General features: G+C 40.3%; 1 protein-coding gene across 1 annotated transcript in view; it reads right to left on the bottom strand.

Annotated features, from left to right (window-relative positions):
* TPCN2 (two pore segment channel 2) overlaps positions 1–22,403 on the bottom strand; it is a 31,549-nt gene extending 9,146 nt beyond the window's left edge. Inside the window, exons 1-25 of the mRNA XM_062494492.1 lie at positions 22,298–22,403; positions 20,226–20,290; positions 18,935–19,011; positions 18,099–18,276; positions 17,360–17,476; positions 15,967–16,073; positions 15,419–15,491; positions 13,717–13,816; positions 13,340–13,405; positions 12,904–12,968; positions 11,684–11,781; positions 11,270–11,351; positions 10,818–10,904; positions 9,923–10,042; positions 9,544–9,603; positions 9,328–9,456; positions 8,634–8,683; positions 6,728–6,827; positions 6,358–6,429; positions 4,412–4,485; positions 3,918–4,008; positions 3,716–3,798; positions 3,114–3,195; positions 1,618–1,703; positions 825–895 (exon numbers count right to left, since the gene is read on the bottom strand). Of these exons, the coding sequence (XP_062350476.1) occupies positions 825–895; positions 1,618–1,703; positions 3,114–3,195; positions 3,716–3,798; positions 3,918–4,008; positions 4,412–4,485; positions 6,358–6,429; positions 6,728–6,827; positions 8,634–8,683; positions 9,328–9,456; positions 9,544–9,603; positions 9,923–10,042; positions 10,818–10,904; positions 11,270–11,351; positions 11,684–11,781; positions 12,904–12,968; positions 13,340–13,405; positions 13,717–13,816; positions 15,419–15,491; positions 15,967–16,073; positions 17,360–17,476; positions 18,099–18,276; positions 18,935–19,011; positions 20,226–20,290; positions 22,298–22,403 (2,239 nt within the window). The remainder of the gene's footprint in view (positions 1–824; positions 896–1,617; positions 1,704–3,113; positions 3,196–3,715; positions 3,799–3,917; positions 4,009–4,411; positions 4,486–6,357; positions 6,430–6,727; positions 6,828–8,633; positions 8,684–9,327; positions 9,457–9,543; positions 9,604–9,922; positions 10,043–10,817; positions 10,905–11,269; positions 11,352–11,683; positions 11,782–12,903; positions 12,969–13,339; positions 13,406–13,716; positions 13,817–15,418; positions 15,492–15,966; positions 16,074–17,359; positions 17,477–18,098; positions 18,277–18,934; positions 19,012–20,225; positions 20,291–22,297) is intronic.
* Between the last annotated feature and the right edge of the window lie 3,063 nt (positions 22,404–25,466).

The following is a 25,466-nucleotide window of genomic DNA, read 5'->3' as shown; positions in this document are numbered from 1 at the left end:
TACAACAGAGTGTACAACAGGACTTGGATGAAAGTAAAAGGAAGAGGATCAGTAAAGAGCAACATGACAATACTGACTCTGAAGGAGAGCTCAGTTTTACCACATGAAAACCATGAGTGCAATTGCTCCAGTCCAGGTTCCAACTGCTCTGTGACCTGAATGGCAGAACCAGCACAAACCACCCCCCATGGAAAGCAAAGAAAAACAGAGGATGTGCAAAGCAGGCAGTCCCTGTTACTGAGCTGGAATTGATTGTGTTCTGACATGGTTAACTCCCGAAAATTTGGTAAGATATGCTGGTGTCACATTACAATAAAAATAGTGTTTCAGCTCTCACTACAAGAAGATTAAGGATTTTGCTCTGGTCCTGCCTAATCCATTCATGAATTGCAGGGCACAGCCCTCACCACACTCGCCTGCCAGAAAAGGCAGCTCCATTTTCTTGTGCTGAAAAACGTAGCAGGCTTAGTGGTTATAAAGTTCATGTTTTAAAGTGCACTGTCATTTTAAACAGACCTTCCCTATTAAAAAAAGTAAATAAAACCTTCTGATATCAACACCCTATAAAAATAACAGCTTCAATACTCCTTCTAAAATTGCAACTTAAAATCAAGTTAGCAAGATTCAAATCTTTTTCAAAAAAAGATATGAACCCAAAATAAAAAAAAACTTTCTACAGAGAATTCCCAGGCAAAACCTCACATAGTGTCCTACAAGCCCCTCTCCTAAAAGCATCTCACAGAAAATCCATTCAGTTTCTTCCAGCTGACAACCTCAAGAAAACAGAGGTCTTAATAAATCAGTCCTTCCCACCAGTCACCTACATAACTGCAGGTGTGGGTGCTGGTGCAGTTTTTCCATCAATTCCTCCTCTGTAGGTTCTTCCAAAACATCTCTACAAAGAAAAAGCATGAGTTGTTAGGGGCAGCAAAGGGAGCTTCCCAGCATTTGTTTTTGCAATGCACATACTGAGATGTAACGTGTGCTTGTTTCAGGAATGAAACAAGGAATTAAAATTACAATAAGCTGATGCTCCCTAAAGATGCATCTAGTTGCAAGTGATCCATCCTCTACAGATGTGTCATGGAAACCAGCAGCTGTTTTCCCATAAGAAGCAGGGAAGCAATTTCCTGCACACAGTACAATACAACTGAAGGTCAGTAGATTTGCTTTCCTGAAAAAACTCCCAAATGAGAACATGCTCCCAATGCTGCTATTGAGTATCCAACATGCACCACAAGTTCCACTAATGCACGATCATCAAGTATTAACTCACCACCCACAATTTCATAATAAGCCAAGAACATGCATCACTTCCCTCATCTTCCCTTTTCTTCTTTCCCTTGTTTTTTTTTCCTCCCTCAGCAGTTGTTGCCCTCACCCCCAGCACCTCTTCTCCCATCCTACTATGAACACAAAGCATATGAAGGTTAGGCTACCAAGACAGCTTAAAGCAGGCCTAACTAAAGCACTTGCTGGATTTCTCCAAACTAACAGATGAAACAGTTTGCTTCAGAGGGAAGAAACAGAGGACATCTTGCAGCCAGCACACTTTCTTTAAAACAAAGGGAAAAAAAACCCAAAACAACATTGATTATGAAGTCCAGCCCAACTCACCTGAACATGAGTTCAACTGTCCGCTGGTATTCAATATCTGAAAGAGACTCTCGCTGGCAGCGACGGTCCCACTTGTGAATAAAGTTCTGAAATGTAAAAGGAACAGCAAAACCATAAAGGCTTCTGATGGCACCAGAAAAGAAGTTATATTTGGTTGCTGTGTTTGAGATAAGGTTTGGAAGATGAGTGAGGTTTGTTTTTACATGGTGAACACTGATTTACTTAGGCATCAGTTTATATACTTGCTGCAGATCACTACTTTACTCAGGCCTTTGTTCAGCAATGGAATAACTTTCTCATCACAAACTGAAAGAACAGTAGAGCAGAAGACAGCCCTACTGCCTTCAGCTCCTAGCAAGGACTGCCTCCCCAAGACAACTGTGTGAACTACCCTAATTTGAATTTCTTCCCCCTTAAAACCCAACAACACATAAACAAGCTGCTAGTCCAGGTTTCGTCATGCTCCCATATCCATTTTGAGCAACTCTGACAAATGAATACATAGGGAATAGACACACAGCTCAGGAAAAAAAAAGAAAGAAAAAAAAAAGAGAGAGAGAGAGAAAGAGAGAGAGAGAGAAAGAGAGAGAGAGAGAGAAATAGTGACATCCTGCTCTCTGCAATGGAATGTTGCATCTTGGTTCTGACAGCAACCTTTGGCCACAGCCATGCCAAAACAAGCAGGTAGAAGATGTCCTAGACTGAAAGTTTGCCATTCTTCCTACTGTAGTAAATTTTAATTCCCAGTACAGTCAGCAATGTCAAGAACAACTCCCAAGAAAACTTTCATAGGGTTTGAGATGGGGTAAAGTGCCCTCTACAGGCTCTCAGCTCCCTCCATTCCCTATAAGTCTACAATGGTGAACCTGGAGGAGATAGTTATGATTAGCATTCCCTTCTCCATCAGAAATTTGGATTTGCAGCAAAGTATGAAATGAGTAACTAGCAGAACCACATGTTCTTCATGGCACTGCTCAGGCAACTGCACTCCCAGGGTCTCTGAAAAAACTCAAGAATATGATCTCTTGAAAATAAGTAATCAATTCCATTCCTCTAGTGTAGCACTGAACAATGGTGGTAATTCAAACTAGGATGGGAAGAAACACAGGAGAACCAAATAAAATTAAAATTTTACATTTAAATTGCTCACTTCGTTTGCTGACAAATTAAAACGCAAAAAGCCTGCAGCTTGAATAACTAATGCTGAATTTAAATGGTAATGTACAAGAGACAAGCAATTTTATAACACTTTAAATATTTCTCATCTTTATAATAGAGTGATACAATGAAATTGTACACACCCAAAGAGACACAACCAGTTTTGTGACAAAACTGCAAATAAAACAATTCCTCAGCTCCTTGGGCATAGGGCAGCAAGGAGAAAGGTAAAGTAAGCACACACACACACCCAATATAAAGTTGTCTGGGGTCTTTTAATTTCCTGCACAAATCAGAACCCATTTTTAGGATCTCACACCAAATAAACAGTTTCTTACCTCCAGAAGTAAAGCTACGAAGAGATTAACCCAGATAACAGAGGAGATCAACCACCAGGCTACAAAATAGATCTTTGCCCACCTGCAGATCAGATGAACAGACAATACATAAAGAAGGCAGTAAATAACCTCAGCCTGAAAGTGAGCAGAGCACCACGAAATCACTTTTTTTTTTTCCTTGAAACACAATACTACTATTTTCTAAATGGAGAAGGGGGCCTGGATCAAAAAATTAAAAATAAAAAATGTTTGCTTTTCATTAAGTTAGCCAAACAGACTAACTCTTCTGGGTTAACCAGCCAAGGGTCACTGGAACAGTTCAACTCAGGCTCTATCCAGTTAATTCAAACATTCCCAGTGAAGTCAGTAAATACAAGTGAAAGGTATGTCCAAGGTTTTAAGTCTACAAAAAATTGTTCACCCACAGAGAAAACACAAAAGCATTAGGTTTCTTTCCTATATATCTGAACTAGTCCAAAAGAAAGGTAAGCAGCACTCCTCTGAGCTGAGGGTAGGAACTGTGCTGTGCGTATACTTCTTGTTCAGGTACACTATAAGCTGGATTCATATGGGACTCCTTCAGAATTATTACAGCTACTTACGGACTTGAATATCTTGAAAATGCATCCAAAAAGACTTGCCAGTTGTTCACCACCATCACATCCCAGAGGGTCACCACTGCTGCCTAAACAGTAGTAGAAGGGCATTTAAGTGGCTGCACCGCAGACTTAAGCCTCAATAAATGATCAGGAAGGACAAGCAGAGAGGGGAAGGAGGAGGGATTTCATCCATGATCAGACTCACAGCAAAGTCATCAAAGTTGTTGGGCCAATACTCCAGCTGTTCATAGGTCCCACACTGCAGAGTGCCATTGTCATGTGTTGTGTTGGCAGCACTGCAAGAGATTACAGGTTGATGTGAACACAGCTCCCTGTGAACTCTGCTTTAGAATTCTTCCGAGCCCCTCACAGAAAGTTAGAGTATCTTATACAGGCAAACAAAAGGAAAACAAAGGAAACAGTTAAAAAAATATTTCAGATAAAGCAGGGTAAAATTCCAAGCTACAGATAAGCAAGCATTCCTGCAATTTCAGTGCAGCAAGAAGAAACAGAAGGAATAGCAGATAATGAAACCATGGGATTTAACATTAAAAGTAGGGTGGCTCCAAGAATGAGAGGGGAAAAAAAAAACCAAAAAAAAACCAACAACAAAACCAACCACAAGCAGCTCAGAGGTAAAACGCTGTAGATGCTTTTGAAAAACAGATTATTTCTGAGTGGTGATGTTTAGAATCTTACCTGGTATTTCCCAAGGGAACAACAGCACCTTTAAATAGCATTATGCCAGTTATAGCAAATGCATAGAAAACCACCTGGAAGGAACACAACCAACTATTAGCTTTGAATATTTCTGTCACAAAATTAGAAAGCAAAATGCAATTAACATGGAATTTTTATTAGTACCATAGTTGAGGTAATTGCATCAAGAACAATGCCTGAATCTTTTAAAGTGAAAATATTTCTCAACTGCTTGCTCTTACTTTTTAATATTCTACCTAATTTTCAGTTGTTAAAATGCATTAAATCATCTTATCATCTATGTTATTTCTCTGTGTCTCAGAATGGTGATATTTAACTATAACCATTGCAGAATAGTAAGTTAAAACCAAAGCTCAGTACAAGTACTTACAAGGAACAACCTAAATATCTGAGGAGTTTTCTGCTAGCATCAATGAAAACAAGCTTTTAGTAAGTTTAACTGAAAAACAAAACGCTGTCAGTATTTTCTATCTCATCAGAGACTTCCTTAAAAAATGTTATTTAGTCTAAAAAATAGTTTTCAATAACACAAAGGATTTGGGAACTTCTGTCTTTTAATTGTTAGAAATGTAAACTTCTTTTAAAAGGGACACCTTTCAGTCTTTAGCAGTTGCCTAGGTGATATTGTAAATTTTATCCTAAAAAGATTGTTCTAGAAATAACCTACGGCTTTACTTCTCAGAGAAGGAGTCCTTTATCCCAGGAAAGCCTGAAGCAAGCTGAGTCTTCAAACAAAAGGTCTTTTTTTTTCCTGCCCTGGCCTATGAATTTTGAACACCACTGGAGTAAGCGGAAGCTGACATTCCACAGCCTGCCAGAAGATGGGGCACCTGGCCTGACAATAAAATTAATTTTATTCTTTGAAAAAAGAAGTATTAAAAACACTCACTGCCTGAGAAATTAGCTGATCAGTTACATTATTTTATCAGCATGTATGTTCCAGGCTAACATTAGGAAAGATACTTATTAATCAGCTGGCAATGGAGTCAGATTTCACTACAGCAGAAGCTCAGTGAAAACTTCCATGTAGCCTCAAGCAAAAGCAAATCAAATTAATGGAAGGGGCAAACACTTGTCTCAGAAGTGTGAGTTGTACAGCACAATGAGGATTTTACCACCTTAGAGATTTCCTGGAACCAACATCTTTATTTCAAAGTGCAACACAAGCCAATTTAAGGTCTATGCTCTACAGATAAAAGTAGAGATAATTAATGGCAAAAATAGATATTGTGGTTAAATTGAATACGAGGTATATAGACTAGAACAACAAATCACTGACCTTTAACCATTCAAATTAAGGTACACTACAAAAACCCACAAACAACAGCAAAACCAAATCTACTCAGGCACTTCTTTGCCCTACCAGGAAGATATGGTTGCAAAGCCAGAAACTCAAGAGTAGGGAGAATTTATGTAATGGACATCACACATTGTGATCCACCCTTTAATCACATTTGTTAAGTCTATGTTCTGCATAGACACACCTAAAACAGGATGGCAGAGGCTCTCAAAAAATCATGTCCAAACATGCCATCTCAAAACCTTCTCAGCCAAAAACAATTTTAAGGTTGTTTTGCTATTTAATTTAACATAAGCAAACCAGGGTAAGGAAAAACTGGTCTGCTTTTAGCGTGGATTAATTTTTATTTGAATTCATACTACCCAAGCTAAGGCAAACACTCGAGGGAAGCTTTAATCAACCTTTTAAAGATTCTCCTGCTAAAGGAGTCATTGCCACTGTGTGCTGACCATCACAAACCAGCAGTTTATTGTGGCTTTCCAAGACATGCCCTGGAGAAGAACTGGCTGGCTAAGGTGAAATGTTACTGCTCATGGTGGTTGTACAAGAACTTTGTTAACTTTGTTGGTGACATACCCTTATCATACTATATCAAAGGAAATTACAATTTTGCATCATGACTTACCAAAAGGATTCCTGCAAAGGCTCTTAAGTTTTTCACCAGATCCAGCAGTGTAGTAACAACCAAAGCCATGAACTAAAACAGAGCAGAATTTTGTACATATGACACTCATCATGTGTACAAACCCGTATCATTTTTTTACTAAAAGGACAAATAATCACATTAAGACAACTTGCCTGCTCCCTCACCAGAGAAAACAGCTCAAGAGACAGTGATTTTGTGAGGGGCTGTGCAGCAGTCAGGACAGTTAGAGCTGAGCTATTCCACCCACGTGCAAGAGAATTGCAACCTACACATTATTCTGAAAGGCTCTAACAAAACCTGTAGCTTTGACCAACAAAGCAATCTGAGTTGCGAAGGGAAAAGCAATCACCTTCATGTTGGGGATAATCCGCAGGAACCTGAACACAATTAACATGTTCACCAGCCGCACCATATCCCACAGGGACAGCAAGCCCATGAACTCCGGTCTCCTGGGAAAGGCAGAAAATAGTAACACATCAGAGGAACAGCCCATGACAGGAAGACACAGTTAAATCCACTGGACTACAGGCAATTGTAAATACGTTGATTTATTTAGCAGGAGTCTCAGCTACAGTAAACTAATAACTGATTAAGGAAGGAATCCCTCTAGTCTGGGCTCTTAAATATGTACAGAGAATATGTACTCTTTGAAGTGTACGTTTGCACCTTCTGCTGGGGAGGAGGGGCCAAAGAGGGCCCTTTCAGAAAACAAAGTGAAGCAAAAGGACTGCTGGAGAGAGATACTTCAGGAACTTGCACAAAGATGGGCTTTAATCCTTCAGGGTATGCCTGGCTGAAGAAGGGTTTTGAAAACAGCATTAAGTTAAAGGTTGTCAACTTTCTGCTTTACATGTTAACATTCCATGGGAGATGGGACATTTCAAAACCTAGCCCCAAATTTTAGCTCTTATGTGAACATCCTGAATGCTTCTTGGCTGGAAAGGGGGGCAGGTTGTAGGGATTTAAAGTTGCTAATGACAAAGGCCCTTGATAACACTGATGCTAAAATCATGATTTGTACCTCCAATACATTCATCTCCATGAATGAAAGAAATTATTTAAGGTAACACTGCATAGAAGGCATAGTCTACATAACAGCAACATCACTGTCCTGCCCTGAAGGCGGTGGCTGCTTGGTCTGAGGATGTGACAGCAGCACACTTTAGCACTCAGGAGTGACTCATCTGGGTGGTAATCTGTTTGCAGCGACTGACACAAAGACCTAACAAGAATAACTGGTGCTCCAAGATGATGGAGCAAACAATTACCTACATTTAAGAATCAAAGGGCAGAATCAAACTCAAACATAATGATAACATCAATAATTAACATCATTAGTCTGTAGCAATTACTCTTCTGGCAACCATCACTTCTGGGTGATAGGAATACAAGTAGCATTCAAATATAAACCCTTCTAAAACCGTAAGGCCTGACTTGTCTAACTCTCTTCAGAGATTCTAGTGTAAATTAAGAGAACGTCTTGATGGCAACATAACAAATATCCTGAAATACCAGGGAGTGCCAGGGTCTTAAGTGTGAGCTTGCATGAAGACACAAAGTAACAGAATGTGTTATGAATCACCCCTGCAGATCCAGGAAAACTTCCAGAAGTCTTTTGCTTTCCTCTCTTCTTGTGGAGATAGTTTCAAATTTTAAGATGAAGCAATGACTTTTATGTTTTTACCAACAAGAAAGAAATCAGGATAGTTATCCAAAAGCTGTTTGAACTTCAGAAACTCAAAATACAACTGCTTGCTATTACAATATAGACAAATAGAGTAGGCCCACGGGAATTTTCTTACTACATTTTGTAGCATGAAAAACACCTCAGCCTTCAATCTACATACAGGGTTGAAGAGGTTTCATCAGCTGTTTGGGAGTTCATATATTTGGATTTATGGACAATCTGATACCAAAACATATTGTGTATGCTGTACTAAATTCCCACTCCTGTACCCCTGGTAAGCACAGACCTGCCAATGTATTATTTTAAATAGGATTACAATTAAAACAAATGCATCCTTCTCAGAATAGCTACACAGAACTCTAACAACTAGGAAAAAAAAATATTTCACTTATCCATACTGCATGGCCTCTAACAACTACAAGGATGCAAAATTCTATCAAACTGGGTCAATTAAAGACTGGAGTGACAATTACAGCATCATGACATGGGTATGTATGAATGAGTCTGTGTTCCCCTGAACCCACCCCAGCCACTGAGCAAAGGGCAGCAGGTCACAGAGGTTACTCACCAGCCAGGGTGAGGAAATCCATACACAGCAAAAGTTGCAATCTCCAGAATCTTCAGTTAGGAAACAAAACAAAACAAACAAACAAACAAAAAATCAACTTTACTTTGCAATTCTGAATCCCAGAAATTATGTAAACTTCTTGATAGATAACATTTTCAAGAGCTTTACGCCACTAATTCGACTCACTTTAAAATTCTGCATTGTCATATTTACCTAGTTATTCCCCAAACTAACCAAATGTACATAGAGCATCCATACAAGGATATACAGTGAATACCATTAACCATGAATTTGACCTCATCTGCCACAGGGACGTCAGGCTTTGACCAAATAATTATTACAACAGTCTGACCTTTTTTTTTTTTTAATTTAAAGAGCAAAGTGGTTTTAAACTATGAAACAGAATGCCTCATGCAATTATTCCAAGAGCTGAATTTTTCCAAATAAAATTAAAAAGGCTTCTTATCAGGAAAAACACCTTTTCCATGGATTTAAATATGCCTATCTTCAGAACCTAACAGAACCATATATCACCATGTAAACTTTCAAGCCACAAAATCCCAGAATACTGGCTCATGTTGCTCAGATCAGCAGATCAGTGTTGAAAAAAAAACTTAATCCCACCAAGCTCTTCTAGTTCCCTAACCTCCCTAGCCAACAAACCCAGGAATGTGTAAACTAACAAAGCACTTACCAGCAAAATTACAGTCAGAAGTCCATCAAATCTGTTGCTTGGGTAAGACAAGTATCTTTTCAAGCCCATTGCTAAGATTTTCAGCAACATTTCCAGCAGATAGTACAGGATGAAGAAGCAGTTGATAGCCTTCACCCCCCAAAAGAAAAACAACTATTAGAATTCCTGACATCCCAGGGAACAGCAATAACTGCATGCAATATTGTTGCATCTTACCCCAAGGAAGAAGTCATCTCTTTCAGACAGCTGCTTATCTGCATCCATCACCAAAACCACCTTAAACAAAAAATATTTTATTAATCTATTGCCTTATTGCTACACTAAACAGATTTTTAAGCACAAGAACAGTCTTACATGCTTTCCATAGGCCTTTTCAAGTGGTTCAAAGAACATTTTTAACTGCAAGTATTCCCTTGTAACACTTTGCATGACTAAAGCATTCCAAAAACTCAACAGCTAGAAAAAGTAGTCATCTAAAGAAAAAATGAAGTACAAAAGCAGAAATTAAACTTGTAGTGGAGAAAAAACAAAAAAACAATCACAAAGAGAAAAAGAAAGAAAACCACCACTCCACAACAAAAAAACCTTTACTTACACAAATAGAAATAATGTTTGCCAGGGCTACCACATTCCCCAAGTAGCCAAAGTAGGGATGTCCAAAGGCAAACTGCATTCTCTGCATAAAATGGGATTGGTACTCTGGGCTGGGAGGGTGCTGAAAAGAACACAAAAGATTTGCTGAGACACAAAGCATAAGCATTTTAAAAATAATAAAATCATTTTAAAAACACACCCCAACTCAGATTATAAAAACCTCAGATGGCTTCAAAGCAAAACTTCAGGGCCACAGGCTAATTTTGACATTTCATCTGGAAAATATTTTCCAGCTGTGGCTACTAGCAGCAAGAGACCATTCCTGATTATGGCACAAAACAAGGTAATGGCAACGAAGAGAGACAATCCAACTCCTCTCCAGTGCCCCAAGCAGATAAACTAAACACCAAGCGATTATTTGTATACATCACTTCCCCATTTCCCAACATTTAATCCAGAACATTTCTTAACCCTCAAATAGTTTTGTTTTTTCTTTCTCTTTCTCCAAGTGAAGAAAACTGCTTTCTGCCCATCTTCACCTGAACACTGAGAGAATTCACATTTTGTTCTTCACTCAGGGATTGGAAGAAAAACACTTTGAGCTATTTTGCCTGACCAACACACCTTAAAATGCTGACAGAATAAACAAAGATGCATTTTCTACATTTAACACCACCTAGCAATCCCAAACTAATGCCGTAAAAACTCTCAGAGCAATTTTGTTTGTGGCCATAAAAGCAGCTCACAAAAAGCTTAAAAACCAATGCCATGTGATCACACCTTGTGCTCACATGCTGCAAAGTTTGTTTATACACTTTATACTAGAGTAATCTTGCTTATTTTTGCACAAGACCAGACAACTTCTGATGCTTTATAAGTTATGATCACAAACATACTTGCTTAATGGCATCTTTGTCTAGTTCTTCAAAGAGCTTCTGGAACTGGGCAGCTGACAGCTGGTCACAGGAGCACATTTTGAGTGACTTCACATGAAAGAGAAACATTCAGATTAACATCTGCAATAGGAACATCCGCAAAGTTTGCCAAAACCCCTCAGACTACCTTGGAAATGCAGTAATAAAGATGCAATTCAAGCTGTTTGAGTAAGGTTCAATGTTGCTGTGCTTTAACACAACACTGCCAAGTGACTGGAGGACATGTCTGGCCTTTTCTATTTTCCCTCTCTGGGATCACATGCTCTTTTGACTAACTTAAATTTTTAGTCCCATGTAGTAGTGCCACTATTCTGTTATGATCCAAGGAATGCTGCAACAGAGGGCAGACCTCCAGACTTGCCAGTCAGGATTGATAGTCACCAACATAAAGGCTAGGAAAATCCAGTTCTTACTCTCATGATGGCTTGCTTGCAGCGGGAATCCATCTCAACTTTCTGCAGCACCTGTAGTAAGGCCCCAACACTCACACAGGACCTATTTAAAAGAAAACAAAATGGGCCCTGCTACAGATAACTTCATAGATGGCAAAATGAGCTGTTACAGATGTGTTCCTGACTCTTGTTTTGAAAAGCAAATAAAACTAGAAGTAGGGAAAATGGAAACAGACTCCATAAGAGTCACAAACAGTGTGTTATGAACATCCACTTACAGAAAAAATAAATGAGATGAGCAACAAACTGCCATTTTCAAGAATGGATCCTCAGTAAATATATTAAAACAAAACAAGATGACCAAAAGCCTACCTTTTTTTTTTTAACCTTTTGTTTTTGGCTAGATAATCTACTGTTTCAAGATCTTTCACTTACTGTTGTGCACTAGCAGGAGTCTCTTTCAGGGAAGACAGCACCTCAAACGCAGCCCGGATTCCCAGCCGCCTCCTGAAGAGGGAGGACTGAACTGATTTCTGAGCAGTAAAAACACCAAAGAGGAAACAATTTACTCACACTTCAGGCACTACTGTGGCCAATGGCCAGATAATACACTGATCCTTGGGCACACATCCCAGATTTGTGATTAGAGATCAGAACAGGAGACTGCCGTAGGCCTTACTCCCTCCAAGAACTCCGTGTACAAGGAGCAAGGAAGTAAGTAAGTAAACAAGTCCCTGGAATCCAAGTAAACACCCAGGTTATGATTTATTTTCAATTCTGAAGTGCACAGGCATATGCCTCTTCCAGAGACACTGGCAAAAGCAAAGCTCAAGCATTCACAAAAATTCACACTAGCGTGCAAAGAGAAGAGGTAGAGAGCTTGTCCTACTCCAGCTTCTTGCCTAAAAGGACAAATCCAGAGCTATGGTTTTTTCATGTTTTTTTTAATTACAGTAATCACTTTCAAGATCAGTTACTACATTAGTGGTCAGATTATGTCATGCTGTCATGTACAACAGAAGAAAATTGAGAAAGAAGGGATGTAACAGAAGAGGAAAGGATTACCAAAAATCCTTTTTGCACCTATTCTGTTTACACACTCCTCTGCTACAAGAGGGTGGGGGCCATTCCTTCTGAGTAATATTGCCTTGGGCTCGTTATCCAACAAACTTCACCTTCTCTCTGGAACTCTATTAGCAAAACTACTGGGCCAGTCTGGGTAAGGCCTGGTCTAGTGGGAGGTGTTGGCAGGGGGGTTGGGACTGAATGATCTCTAAGGTCCCTTCCAACCCCTTAATATTCCATGATCTGCAACAACAGCTTTTTAAACAGCACAGCAGATTTCCTTCACACAGACCAAATTCAAGCTACTCAGTGACTTGTTCAGTCATACAAAAGGTTTGTTTCCCCCTGTAATAGTCAAAATTGCAGATTCACAGCATAGTTGGAAATATGTAAGAGGTCATTTCCTTACAGGAGTGGATCAAGATGTAACAGCATATAAAGGGAAAAGTATCTGCATCAAGGAACTTTTTGTACCTTGAAACTGTATCAGCAACCAGAGTGGGAGGGCTCCTTTAATACACAGATGAAACTTAATTCTTCAAAGATTCAAGGTTATGAAAGAAAACAGAACTTAGGAATGCTTTACTCACCAGAAGGTACCCTCGAAACTGGTTGTATATTATTGCTGTAAGCAAATTCATCAAAAACAAGTTGCCTATTGGAGTAAAAGAGGTAGTAAAATTTACTGAAAAGTATCTGTTTCTCAAAGAAGTTTCAATGTATGCAGTAAATCACGTGTAAAACTTAAAGAGAGTTAGTTTTCTTGAGCCTGATTTCCAAAACATTTTTAATGTTTGAATATATTGTAATGTATCCATTCCCCTGTGACATGCTACCAAAAAAAACTCCAAACCATAAGTACCTTCCATGAAAATGATCTCATAGACATTAAGCAATAACTGGAAGAATCACAAAAATGGACAAATTGATTATTAAACTTCCCTAGAAAAGTAAAACATTGTAGATGGCATGCACAAGTGTCAAAGTTGAAGTGCATCACAATTCTGAAGACAAGAGGTAACTTACCTAATACAGTGAAGAGGATGAAGAAGATTGAATATGCTCGATTCTTAGAATATGCAGGTATCATCACTGTATCAAATTTATCAAAAATAGGAAATAGTATTTTAATGTTTGAGATGCACAGTAGAGACCTCCATGAACTTTTGGCAATTGGTAAAAGCTCTCATACAGCTGGACTTTAGACTGGCATATATATATCAATACACCACAGAAAGGCAAGAATCAAGTTACTAAAGGCATGAAAAACCTTCATACAACCTTCCTGCGGCTGTACTAAGAACCATCAGCTGAAAGGATGGTTACCAAAGTCTGAACAGAGCAATCTCACTCTGCTGCTCTTCAAAAGGAGAGACAAGATTTATTTCTGAAAGACTGCTCACCATCAGGATTATTTGCAGTAGTCAGGAGGACCAGCAGTGACGTCAGGGAATCCGGCAAATTCCGGAAATACACCACCCACTCCTTATCCTGCTGGTTATCCTAGGCAAAGATGTGTTCATTGTTAAGAGAAATACCAAGGAAGGGGGAAAAAAATTAAATATTTTAAAAAATTAACATCACTCAACAATCAATTTCTTACACAAGTAATCAAAACTAGCCCGTGGAAAAAGCAAAAGCTGAACATAATAATTAAGAGAATGTGTCTGAATACAGAGCAATCACATCACTTATTAACAGCAATTAAAAAAAACACAAGGATGAACAGGAAGCTCCTCATGGAAGTTGTGTCCAGTTAGCACCTCAGACCCAGGAAGGACAATCACGTCACAAACTAACATTATAGGACTCAGAACCTTCATCAAAAACACATTGGGAGGCTGATCTTGGATCCTTCACATATTTTTTTTTTCCCTGAGGTCAAGAAGAGACAGATAAAAAAAGATGCGGAGTGCAAACAACACAAACATGAGTCAGGCAGCACAGGACAAACAGCTCTTGCATCTGCTGCTAACACTGGAAAATGTAACCCTAGAAGACATAAACAAGGCAATGCAAAAATGCATTGTTATGGATTTCATTAATAAACCTACTTTTAGAACTTGCCTGCAGTATTTTGCTGTGTTAAATAAAATTAGTTTGTATGGACGTCAGAGCAGCACACCAAAATAGGAAAGTCCACGCTGTAATTTGTTATTTTTTACCTCAATGTACACAAAAGTGACTGGTTTAGGTACACACGTTATAAATATACATCTGCTGGGGAATCTCATAGCTGAAATTAGATGTGACAAACAGAGATAGTACAAGTTGCCAGAAAGCAACTAACAGTGGGAAAACAGACCTCTGCTTCTAATTCCAAAGATTCTGTAACATGGGAATTCAGGGAATTTGCTGATAGTAAGGCAGACTAGAAGCTGGCTCAAGTGCAAAACTGTGATTAAGGATGGGACGAAAATCACTGCAAGAAATTTTTGTGTTCATAGTAACATATTTATGGAAGGCCTTAAAAACTAAGAATTTAAAAAAAAAAAAACAACAACAACAAATAATCTGAGTGTAATAAATTAACATACAGGAAGTCTAGAAGAAAAGGAACATACCAAGACTACTGGAACACAAAAAATATTTTAACCACAAAATTTTAATTTTGCTTTTCAGAAGCAGGAAGAGAAAAACAAAAGGAAAACCCAAATGGATCAGAAACCAAAACTAGTACAGGCAAAAACCTAGCAGGGCATGGCCAGGGATACCAATACTGAAAGGTGAGAAAACACAGAAGAAATTGAAGTTAGCATAAAGCTAGATAGGGAAGAGAAAAAAATAAGTGGGTGATAATATAAATGGAAAAGTGACAAGAGCTCTGGAGACAGAACAGCACAGAGGGTTTCAACAAAAGCAGAGAATGTAACTCAAGGGATCAAACTGGGTAAATGTATAAGGAAGTCTCCCTTATACATGAATACTATGCACATGTCAGAGCTCTGCAAATGGACTTCAAACTCATATCAGCACATTTGACAACGTGACCTTTTCAAGGAAGACAAGTTTCACTAGTTTGACTATAAAACTAGACAAGAAGCAGCTGTGCAAGTACAGAAAAAAGGCACCCAGATCTAGCAAAGCAGCAATAGGATTGATTACCTTTGTTCGAGCAAAGAGCAGCATGGCAAACATGGTGAAGAGAGACAGATGAACAGCCAGTAGTAGAACAACACTGTTGGAAAGAAAATATATCAAAGTATTAATAGTAACTTGATCTTATTCTCAACATCCTCTGCTAAAAATGCAAAATTATACCAAAGAAAACCAAGGGTGTTTTAGAGAAGTTACACGGAGGTAACAGGAGGAGATGTGAGTTTTGATACAAAATAAAAATCACACTTATGTGCCTAGTTCTTCCCTTACAAAAGGAGCTTAGAAAAGCAGAATCAAAACCTCCCACTTGACTAGCCTTAAAAAACCTATATCACATACATGTCACATCATGTCAAAGTTTAGAGATCTTATACAGACCAAGGGAAATGAAAAAGTTACCACAAGCTTCCCCCTCTGTCACCTGATCTCACTGAGCACTTAGCTACCCAATCCAGAAGGAAGCTGCTCAGATGCCCCACACCTGAACACAAAGGATAACAACCTGCCTGCTAACAACCACCCTGTGAAAGGATGTTTTCTGTGCCATAACCCACCTGGCCATTTCAGGCAATGTGCTGTTGATACTTTTTAACGTTTTCTTCATCATAGAGGAATTCTGAAGGAGAAAGAAAGGGCGAAGGATTCTTCTTATTCTCACACTCTGCAAATAAACAACGGATTGGACACCGAGTTCCTGCAAGACTGGCAGCACAAATACTTTGAATGCAAGTTTGTCAAAAAAGTACTTGACACACACTTCAACAAAGCCAAGAGTCAACAGAAAAAGAAGCAAGCTCTGCTCTTTTTATGGAAAAAATTCCATACCTCAGTAAAATGAGGAGAGATTGTTTTAAAAACACACATTGCCATTTCAATAGTCTCATCAGGCCACTAATTAGAAACAATCTACCTTTACTGCTCAGTAGACATAGCAATCTGGCAAGAGATAGCATTTTTGCATTTTCTGCCAAGGTCCACCTCAAGAAAGGAAAATAGAGAGCTACTTTCAATAAAAGCAAATACACATTCTAAAAATAAGGGCTTAATTTAAATGTTCAGACTGTTTGTGTTATAACTAAAAGGTCTGCTTATTACTTAGTAATTTCTGTCTCTGACAAGACTCAAGCTTTCACCATCTCAACACTACAGCAAATAATCTTTCTGATTCTTGCAGTTAAGACATTTGCAAGCCCTTCAAGTTATTCCTGTCACTTATTTGCTATTTCAAGTGTTTCAGCATCCTGCATTTTAGGATCAGTCCTCCACTGGCCACACTTAGCAGCAAAAAAAACCATAAAAATCACTTTCTTTATTTCTATGCTCTCATTTATCCATCCCAGCAGTTCAACTGCTCCTTCTACCACTGCTTTGTGTTGGGAGGCTCCTGTCCAAACTACCTGTCCACTATCACACCTCAAGATTTTACATTTTAAGATCATGCCTCTCTCATTCACTCCCAGTATTTTTACTGTGTTAGTGTTTTCTTAACAAGCAAGTGCACAACTAATTTAATGTAAATCTGTGGCAGACAAGACCAGCTGAGGGAGTGCAGTATCACATCAAGGAGGGCACTTCTAGAACCATTTGCAAACCAGATATTCCTCTCAGGACACAACTGTTTTGAACACAGCACAGCTTCAGGTTAGAAAGCAGCTGTCAAACTACATAATTATCTTTTTTCTTATATGTCACTCCAGAGGCTTTGCTATTCAGTCAAATTAAGCACATAATTCTCCAATTGCATGACAAAACTGGTGCCAGGCAATGAGTTTTCCCTGCAGTCTTCAACTGCCGACAAAGCAACGAGTGCTATTTAATTTTACCAACAAACACAAAATTTACCTTAAGAATCAAACCGAATTCTTTGCTAAGCTACATTACACCAAACTTCTTCTCTGTTTCAGTGCATTATCCAGCTGTCAAAGACCAAAGTAAAGCTGTTCTTACCTCTCTGCAGAAAAAACTCAGTGACACAATCCAATCAGCAAGGGAAACAATTAATATCAGTATATACGCCATTAGCCATTTATTTTTCCAAAATTCTTTCCATCCAATTAAGTAACTCTGGACAAGGGAAAAAAAGAGAGCAATTTGAAATACTTTAATAAAAAAATCCAATACCCTAATAAGTCATTGCCAATTTTTTCCAAGCATTTGCAATTTTATATTAGTGCTCTTAAAAAGTTCTCCAAAATCCAAACAAAAATACATGGTTGAGAGATTTTTTTTCTACAAGAATTAAAAAAGGTCAGTAAAAGGTGCACATATGAGAGGTGAACATAGGCCATGCAGGAGAAATCCTTTGAATGCAAGAAAATTCTCCACTTAAGAGACGTAAAAAGGGATTTTCCAGAAATAAGTATTCCAAGAAAGGTCAGTGTCTGACAACTTTTGTTTTGTGTAAATGAACAAAGACATATTTATTATATACCCTGATTTTATAGCCTAACACAAGTAGCTAAGTCAAAACACTTGCACTTCTAGCAATATTTCACACAATTAGGAAAATTAGGTTAAAAAAAGGCAAAAAATACGTCTTAAATTAGTAAATATGCACTAGCTAATTTTTTTCTGAAATGAGGCTCTAATAAAGCAAGGCAATTTCATCCTGCAAACACAAGATTTGAAAAACAATCCTACCCCACACCTACTGTTTCATTCAACACCAGATGAAGGAGATGCTCACCTTCACAGACACATCAAGCACGAACACGAGGAAGCAGAGCAGCTCAATGCTCTCCGTGAGGCCACAGGGAGGATTCCAGGCGGGAAGGCGATACCGCACATCCGACGTGACAGTGAGTGAGGAAGGCTCTTCAATGAAAGCCAAAGCCAAGATTATAGTAATGGTTAAGCTCAAAATCCTGTTTGGACAGAGACGAAATTAAAAATAAAACCAACAAAACCATAAAAAAAAACACTGAACAACAAGAAAAAAAAAACCCACCCCAAAACAAACCCCAAAAAACAGCCACCAAATGAGTCAAAATAATAACAAAATACTTAGAGTAAAGCAATTTTCTTTAAAGTAAACCAAGCTTTATGATACCATGTTTCACTCAAATGGGTTAGACCACAAGACAGCACTCAACACATGCGTGCACACACTAGCATGCTGTTGCCTGCACTGGAGATGTAACAGCTGACCACCAAATAACCTGAGGTGGTGTCCTTTTGAAACTAACAGCAGCAAACAATCTTGCTGGTATCCAACATGTTTAGAAATAGACACTTTGAAAACTCTTAAGGCACAGTGCTATAAATCATGCTAATTAGTCCACTCATGCAACAGTCCTGTGGCTGTTCCCAAGAACCATCTACATCATCACACTTCCATAAAATTTGCTGCTTTCCACTTCTATCGTGTTTGCATGTGGTCAATCCCCTTGTTTCCCACAGTAAGTTCTTATAATGATAAAAACACAATTATCTAATTATCTAACAAGCAAGAAAGAAGGAGAGTAGTTTTTCAGAAAGACTAACTCCTAAACAAAAAAGCAACGAGAATAACCAAGTTCTTACCACTGGCAAGTCCTGGAATAGTACCATCGATAAATCCACAGGGATTTGGAGTCCACGCGGTGATTTATAGATCGATACTGAAGGCAGGAAGCAAAAAGGCTAATTCAAACATCAGATTCAGTCTGCCTCAAAAACAAAGATCAAGTGACCAAAGCAAACTAAATTAGTACATGTAATTAATTATTAAAGTATCGGGCCACCCATGACCACAGAGCTACTCTACATGTGTGAAAAGGGAAAGATTTCAAAGAAGTTCTACTATCCAAAGACCACACAGCTGCTCAGATAACTAAACTGTGTGCTAGTCATTTGAAGCAAGCACTGTCATAATTTCAAGTAACAGCATTTGTAATAATTCAGGGACTATTCTATGTACTCCTCAAAATGGTCCAACCACTTAATTCCCCTCTCCAACATTCATTCCCCTCGTGGATCTTCTTTTGTCTTTCTCTTCCAACAGGCTGTAAGATGCACACAAACTAATCCTGAATAGAAGATATCTCAACCTATGTCTTTGAATAAAACATGCTTTCAGATCAGAAAGTGCCTGTGATTCTTCAGGAATCCCCAAAACCTGTCCCTCCTGTGGCAGCTCCTGGGCTGTTCTTATTCTCCCTCCACTGAGTAGAGGCTTTGAGAAAGGTGGCCACACCTTAAATACATCTGGCCCCCAGAAATCTCCCAGCCAAAAGCCATCTAGATGCAGTAAGAGAGCTCAATAACTGTCCTTCAGTATTCCCAGTGCCTGGGAGAAAACAGGATCTAGGAATCTGCAGTAATGGTCAGTAAAGGACAGACAGAGAGGGAACCAAGGCTTCCAAAGGCACCAAGTTCAGCTGAAGCTTAAGAGATTCAGCTTCACACTTGAGACCAGTCTGAAACTCTTACACTTTTACCAGCTCTTAAGATGTGCAGGCAGTCAGATTGAAAGGCAAATTACAGGGTTTGCTCAAATAGTTTCTCTTAGCAGTAGGTTAGTCACTATCAAAACACCCACAATCAAACCAACCCAAAAAAACAAACGAACAAAAAACCACCATGAAAATCACTCCACAAACCACGACTTCTGAAACCATTAAAGAGATTACTTCATTGTGGGGAAAAACATATTTCTCCTAGGCAGAAGTTCACTGAGACTCGCATACCACAGGAATTTGGAATTCTGATTTTGTTTCGTGAACTGAGATTGTTTTATGAACACTGAACACAGAAAATCATAAAAACTGGCAGAATGTGTCACAAACATCCAGCATGGGAAGCATAACAGCTAAACAAAATAATTTTTACCTACTTGTATTGCATCTTCAATAAATACTATGGCTTGGTTTATATAAAGGTCATTATCAGCTCCAGCACCTATGAAGTAAAAAAGAAATAAGAGTCACTTGCTGTGTTCTGAATAAACAAACTTTGGATAAAACAGCTTATCAGTTAACAGAAGGTGCACAGTCACGGTTCTCATGACAAAGGGCACTGTACACACACACAAAAAAAAAAAAAAAATAGAGAGCTCCTGCCACATTTGCTCTGTCAGCAGCACTATGCATTATATTAAATATGCAATAATATTATCAAACACATCTTGCATCTTTCCGTGTTTAGTTAAAAGGTTTCTCTTTTAGGTTTAAGTAGCCAGATTACACTGGTAGTTAAGTATCACAAAACTACACAGAGACAAGTCCTAAAAGGCAAAATAATGGAGATTCAAACTGTTCTTTGACAGAGCGTACAGTCAAGTGAAGCCAGAAAAATCAGGCACTACTATTATAGCAATTTTTATTTCTGTCTAATAAAGATACTGTGGTTTAGAGTGATCTTGTTCCTCCAAAACCAACAGGAATCTCCAGTCATATGAGAACTAAATTACTGCTTTTTAAATTTGTTCTGAGAGTTACTATTACCATACCAAACAGATCAGAGATCAAGGCACAGCAAGGAGTGAAAGAACACAAATTGAAATAAAATACCACTAAATTAGTTACTATGTCACTTTTCAAAACCCATTATTAAGAAGTCTGTATGAAGACAGACACATAAAAAATAAAGGGCAGCCACTTATGTTTACTTGAAGTAAGACCTTTCAGGAACTTAACCTGGCGATTAAGCCAAAAAGAGAAATAAAGGCAGTTAAGGTCAAAATAAGGAAGGTGAGGAAAAAAAAAGAAAAAAGAGAGAGATAAAAGGAGATAAACTGAGGGGGACTCAAGATGTGAAAAACATATGCTAGTGTAACCTTCCCAGAGAGGGGAAGAGTCCCAAGGAGCACTTCATACCACCTCCACCAAGGAGACGGCAATCACAACACAGGGTGAAGGACATGAAGGAGTCCATCCCAGCAGCAGCACAGTGCCCTCCTCCAGACACCAAACAATGCCAGAAGCACCATTGATCAGAGCCACAGACAATTTTATGCTCCACGTGATTCAGTAGCATCAATTTCCTACGAAGACTACAAATGTTTTGTAAATGTCACCCTTTATCTGAGCATCAGCAGCAAGAGTTTTGTACTCATCCTGATAGGAACCACGACACAAGAAAGGTCTGAGCATAAGCAGGAGACAAGCCAGGCTCAAGCGGTAAAACATTATTTTTTTCATGACATCTCACACTAGCGAGATAAAAATAAAAGTTGCTTAAAGGAACCATTAGCTAAAAGGATTGCAAGGACAGCAAAAGCTTTAGGTACTTGAAGCACACAGCAAACCACTAGTGTTGATGCCAAGGATTTTGGAAGGGCAGAATCTAAGTGACTGTTCATAGTATAAAATAAAACAGGGAAATTAGCCAAAAATGTTTATTTTAGCAATTTCTCCATGCATTCTACCATGGATATCCAACTTATTCTGCAACTCTTAGTCACAGCAAGTGACACTTAGTCACAAGCGATGATTAAAGCACTGCTCGGTTTGGGCACACAGGATCCATGCGAGACCCCGCCGTACTTCTGGCACTGCTCGAAAGAGCAACAAAAAGCGAAGGTTCCCTTACATGATGCGATACCCTGAAAAGAGTAAACCTGAGGTCTCCAAAGGATTCCATCATGGGAGAATTGAGATGCCAGACCTACGACAGCCACCGGGCTCGAGAAAAAAACCTGTCCGCACTTCAGAGGAAAACCCTAAAATTACATAAGGAACTAAAGAAGCCTGGGGCGGCCGCAGCAGTGCGGGGCTCACACCTGAGCCCAGCGCTAGCGGCTCCCGCACATCTTCCCCGCCGGAGCCACCGGGAGCAGCCGGGGCAGGGCGGCCGAGCACCGCCGAGCACCTCGGCAGCCCGGGGGGGGCTTCCTGCCCCTCCCGATCCTCCCGCTCCCGGGAGCAGCCCCAGCTCGGCGAGAGTTCTGCCGCCCCGGGCACTCACCGTCCTCGGCGGCCGAGCGGGCACCGCCGCGCTCCCGCCACGGCCCCCGGCCCGCCCGCCAGCGCCGCGGCGGCAGCAGCGGCTCCGCCTCAGCGCCGGCCTCCATCGGCACCGCCGACCGCGCTCCCGCCGCGCCGCCACCGGGCTGCGACGGGGCAGGACGGGGAGGGAGGAGAGGAAAGGAGAGGGGAGGAGAGGGGAGGGGACCGGGGGCGGGACGGCAGCGGAGCTCGGCCCGCCCCGGGCGGCTCCGCCCGCCCCATGTGACCGCCTGAGGGGGAGGGCGGGCACCGCGGCCCCTGGGCGCCATTTCCCGCCCGCCTCGGCCGGCCGGGGTGTGGTGGGACGCGCGGTGCTGTGGGGAGCGAAAGTGTCGGGTTTTCGCCTAAACTTCCGAGGGTGGATCCCACACGTCATTTAGGGATTTAAAAATATAGCCTTGATGCGGAGTTGCATCTCTTTTTGCCTCACGCCAGCTGCAGGCCCCTGGTTGGGTGCCTCAGGGCAGCTGCGGGCTCGCTTCCCGCACATATCAACAGTCCTAAATAACCATTTACATCCCTGGTCGCTGAAAGTACTCAATTTGTATTGAAGCACCTAGGCATTCCATAAGCAACTGTGAACTTCGCTCGTGTTGCTTTTAGTGGTAAAAGATGCTTCGCTTGTGCTGCTTTTCTCACGGTCCCCTTCACACGCCCTTCCACTGGTCAGGTTCATTAAAGATGCAATTTCAAAAGAGGCGTCAGGACAAACTGATAACCCTTTTCTCATATATGCTGGGATCTATGGAAGCATAATGATAAACACGAGAGTGTATTAATCCCTCATTTTAGTATTCCAACCTGGGAAGTAAAAGTAAACCCCATCCTTTGCTCATTAATTTAAAGTTACATGTTGTTTATCAAGCTAGGTGCTCTTCACTTCAGTGAATATTTTACACATTGACTAGTCGAGACTGTTATAAGGTGACTCTTAATTGTAAGAACTAGTTGAATTGCAAATGAAATCATGGACCAGGGAGCAATGTTCACTGTGGACAATGGGGTTGCCATCTCTTTTGGGGGGCTGGTGGTGTGTAGGGATACCAACAGCCTCATAGTCATGATGTGGCATCATATAATGTATCACAAGTTGGCCCAAATGGCAAAAAATTCATTGGTCTCTATGGGCCACCTTTTTTTAACTCTGAAAAGGAACATGTATAATTTTATGTATGTTTGATAAATAGCAATGGGGTAGCTTTTGCTTTCATCTGCACCACTGTTTAGTTAAAAATGAGTTTAACACTGACTTCCAAATAAGTCAGAGTAAGATCCAGCTGAAGATAAAAAAGAAAACTCTTTGATGTTATCTTTACCATAATGGTTGTGCAATGGATTGACCCGGGCTGCTCCGTCACTCCTCTCCTCAGCTGGACATGGAAAGAAAATATAAATTAAGGGGAGGGAGAGGTCACTCACTGAATACCACCACAAGCAAAACAGAATCGACATAGAATTTTTTTTAATTTATTACCAATCATATCGAAACAGAATAATGAGAAATAAAGCAAATCCTAAAAAACAACCCAGCTCTCCCTCCTTCCGGGGCTTAAATTTATTCCTGATTCTCTACCCCTCTCCCTCAGTGCCGTAGTAAGACAGGGCACAGGATTATGGTCAGTTCTGGTTTCTTCCACTGCTTCCTCAGGGCAATGAGTCCTTCCCCTCCTTCAGCATGGGGGTTTTCCTCCCACAGACAAGTCCTCCACCAACTTTTCCAACATGAGTCCTTCCCACAGACTGCAGTTCTTCAGGAACAGCATGTTCCACTGTGGGTTCCCTGCAGTGCCACAAGTCCTACCAGGACACCTGCTCCAGTGTGAGCTCCCCTCTCCACAGGTCTCCAGCTCCCTGCCAGGACCTTGTTCCAGCACGGGCTTCCCACAGGTTCACAGCCTCCTTTGGACATCCCCCTGCTCTGGTGTGGGTCCCTCCACGGGCTGCAGGTGGATCTGTGCATCCCTGTGCCCTCCATGGGCTGCAGGGACACAGCTGCTTCACCAGGGGCTGCAGAGGAATCTCAGCTCTGGTGCCTGGAGCATCTCCTGCCCCTCCTTCTGCCCTGACCTGGCTGTCTGCACAGCTGCTCCCCTCACACATCCTCACCCTGCTCTTCCCTGACTGCAATTACTCCTGCACAATACCTTTTTCTCCTTCTTATGTGTTATCAGAGGCATTACTCCCATCACTGGTTGGCTTGGCCCTGGCCAGCACTGGGTCCATCGTGGAGACAGTTGGCATGGGGTCTGCTGGACACAGAGGAAGCTTCCAGGAGCTTCTCAAAGAAGCCACCGCTGTAGCCCTCCCCCACTAAAACCTGGCCCCACAAAGCCAATACAAGTTGTCTCCAGTAAAAAGTGAACATCATCAGCTACACGTTAGAATTATTTCCCATTCTCAGTCAGCAACAGTGCACTGATAACATGGGAGGTAAGTGTTGATAACAGTTGAACTAGAGGTATCAGATAGAACAGACACAGTGAAAATTTCTGGATAGTGAAAGGAAGATAGGAGGGAGCTGGTACAATCAGTAGTCACCCTTAGCAGGCAAGAAATAAAATGCAATTTGTCAGGTGCTGTAAATGCCATTGCTAAGAAAGACAACTGTCTGAAATAGCGTAACAACTCTAACACCACAGGAGACATGAGTAAATATTCTATTTTTGTGCTGTTATTTTTTATTTGAACAAACATGGACAATGTACCCTTTTTAGCAGATGTTTTCCACTAGCATTTTCCAAATGTAAGACTATTTTAACAGAAGTCTCACTGGGCCTGAGTTGTCATGTTGTTGCAGTTAAGAATATTGTTTGCCCAGAACTACAGAAATGCATTTCTGGTCTTCCTTATTAGAAGTGCACCTTTCAAATCAAGGTTTAAAAAGGAAATGGGAACAGCCAAACATTAAATGAAAAGGGCCTCAGGCAAAGGAACAAGCCCATCCTTTTTTTATTGCTCCACAGCATTGAACAAATTTAAAAGATCGGTTGAAGTCATGAAGTTAAAAATTAAGTTTTTGCAAGCTAGTTTTTGCAAGTAGGTGGGATGTGAGTAACACTCTAATTGAGCTCAGAAGATACTGGTTTTATACTTCATTCTGCAATATTCAAACAAAACAAGACGCTGAA

This window comes from Cinclus cinclus, chromosome 6, assembly GCF_963662255.1.
Source record: "Cinclus cinclus chromosome 6, bCinCin1.1, whole genome shotgun sequence".
Lineage (NCBI taxonomy): Eukaryota > Metazoa > Chordata > Aves > Passeriformes > Cinclidae > Cinclus > Cinclus cinclus.
The sequence above is the reverse complement of the archived record's forward strand: the minus strand, read 5'-3'. Positions and strand labels throughout refer to the sequence as shown.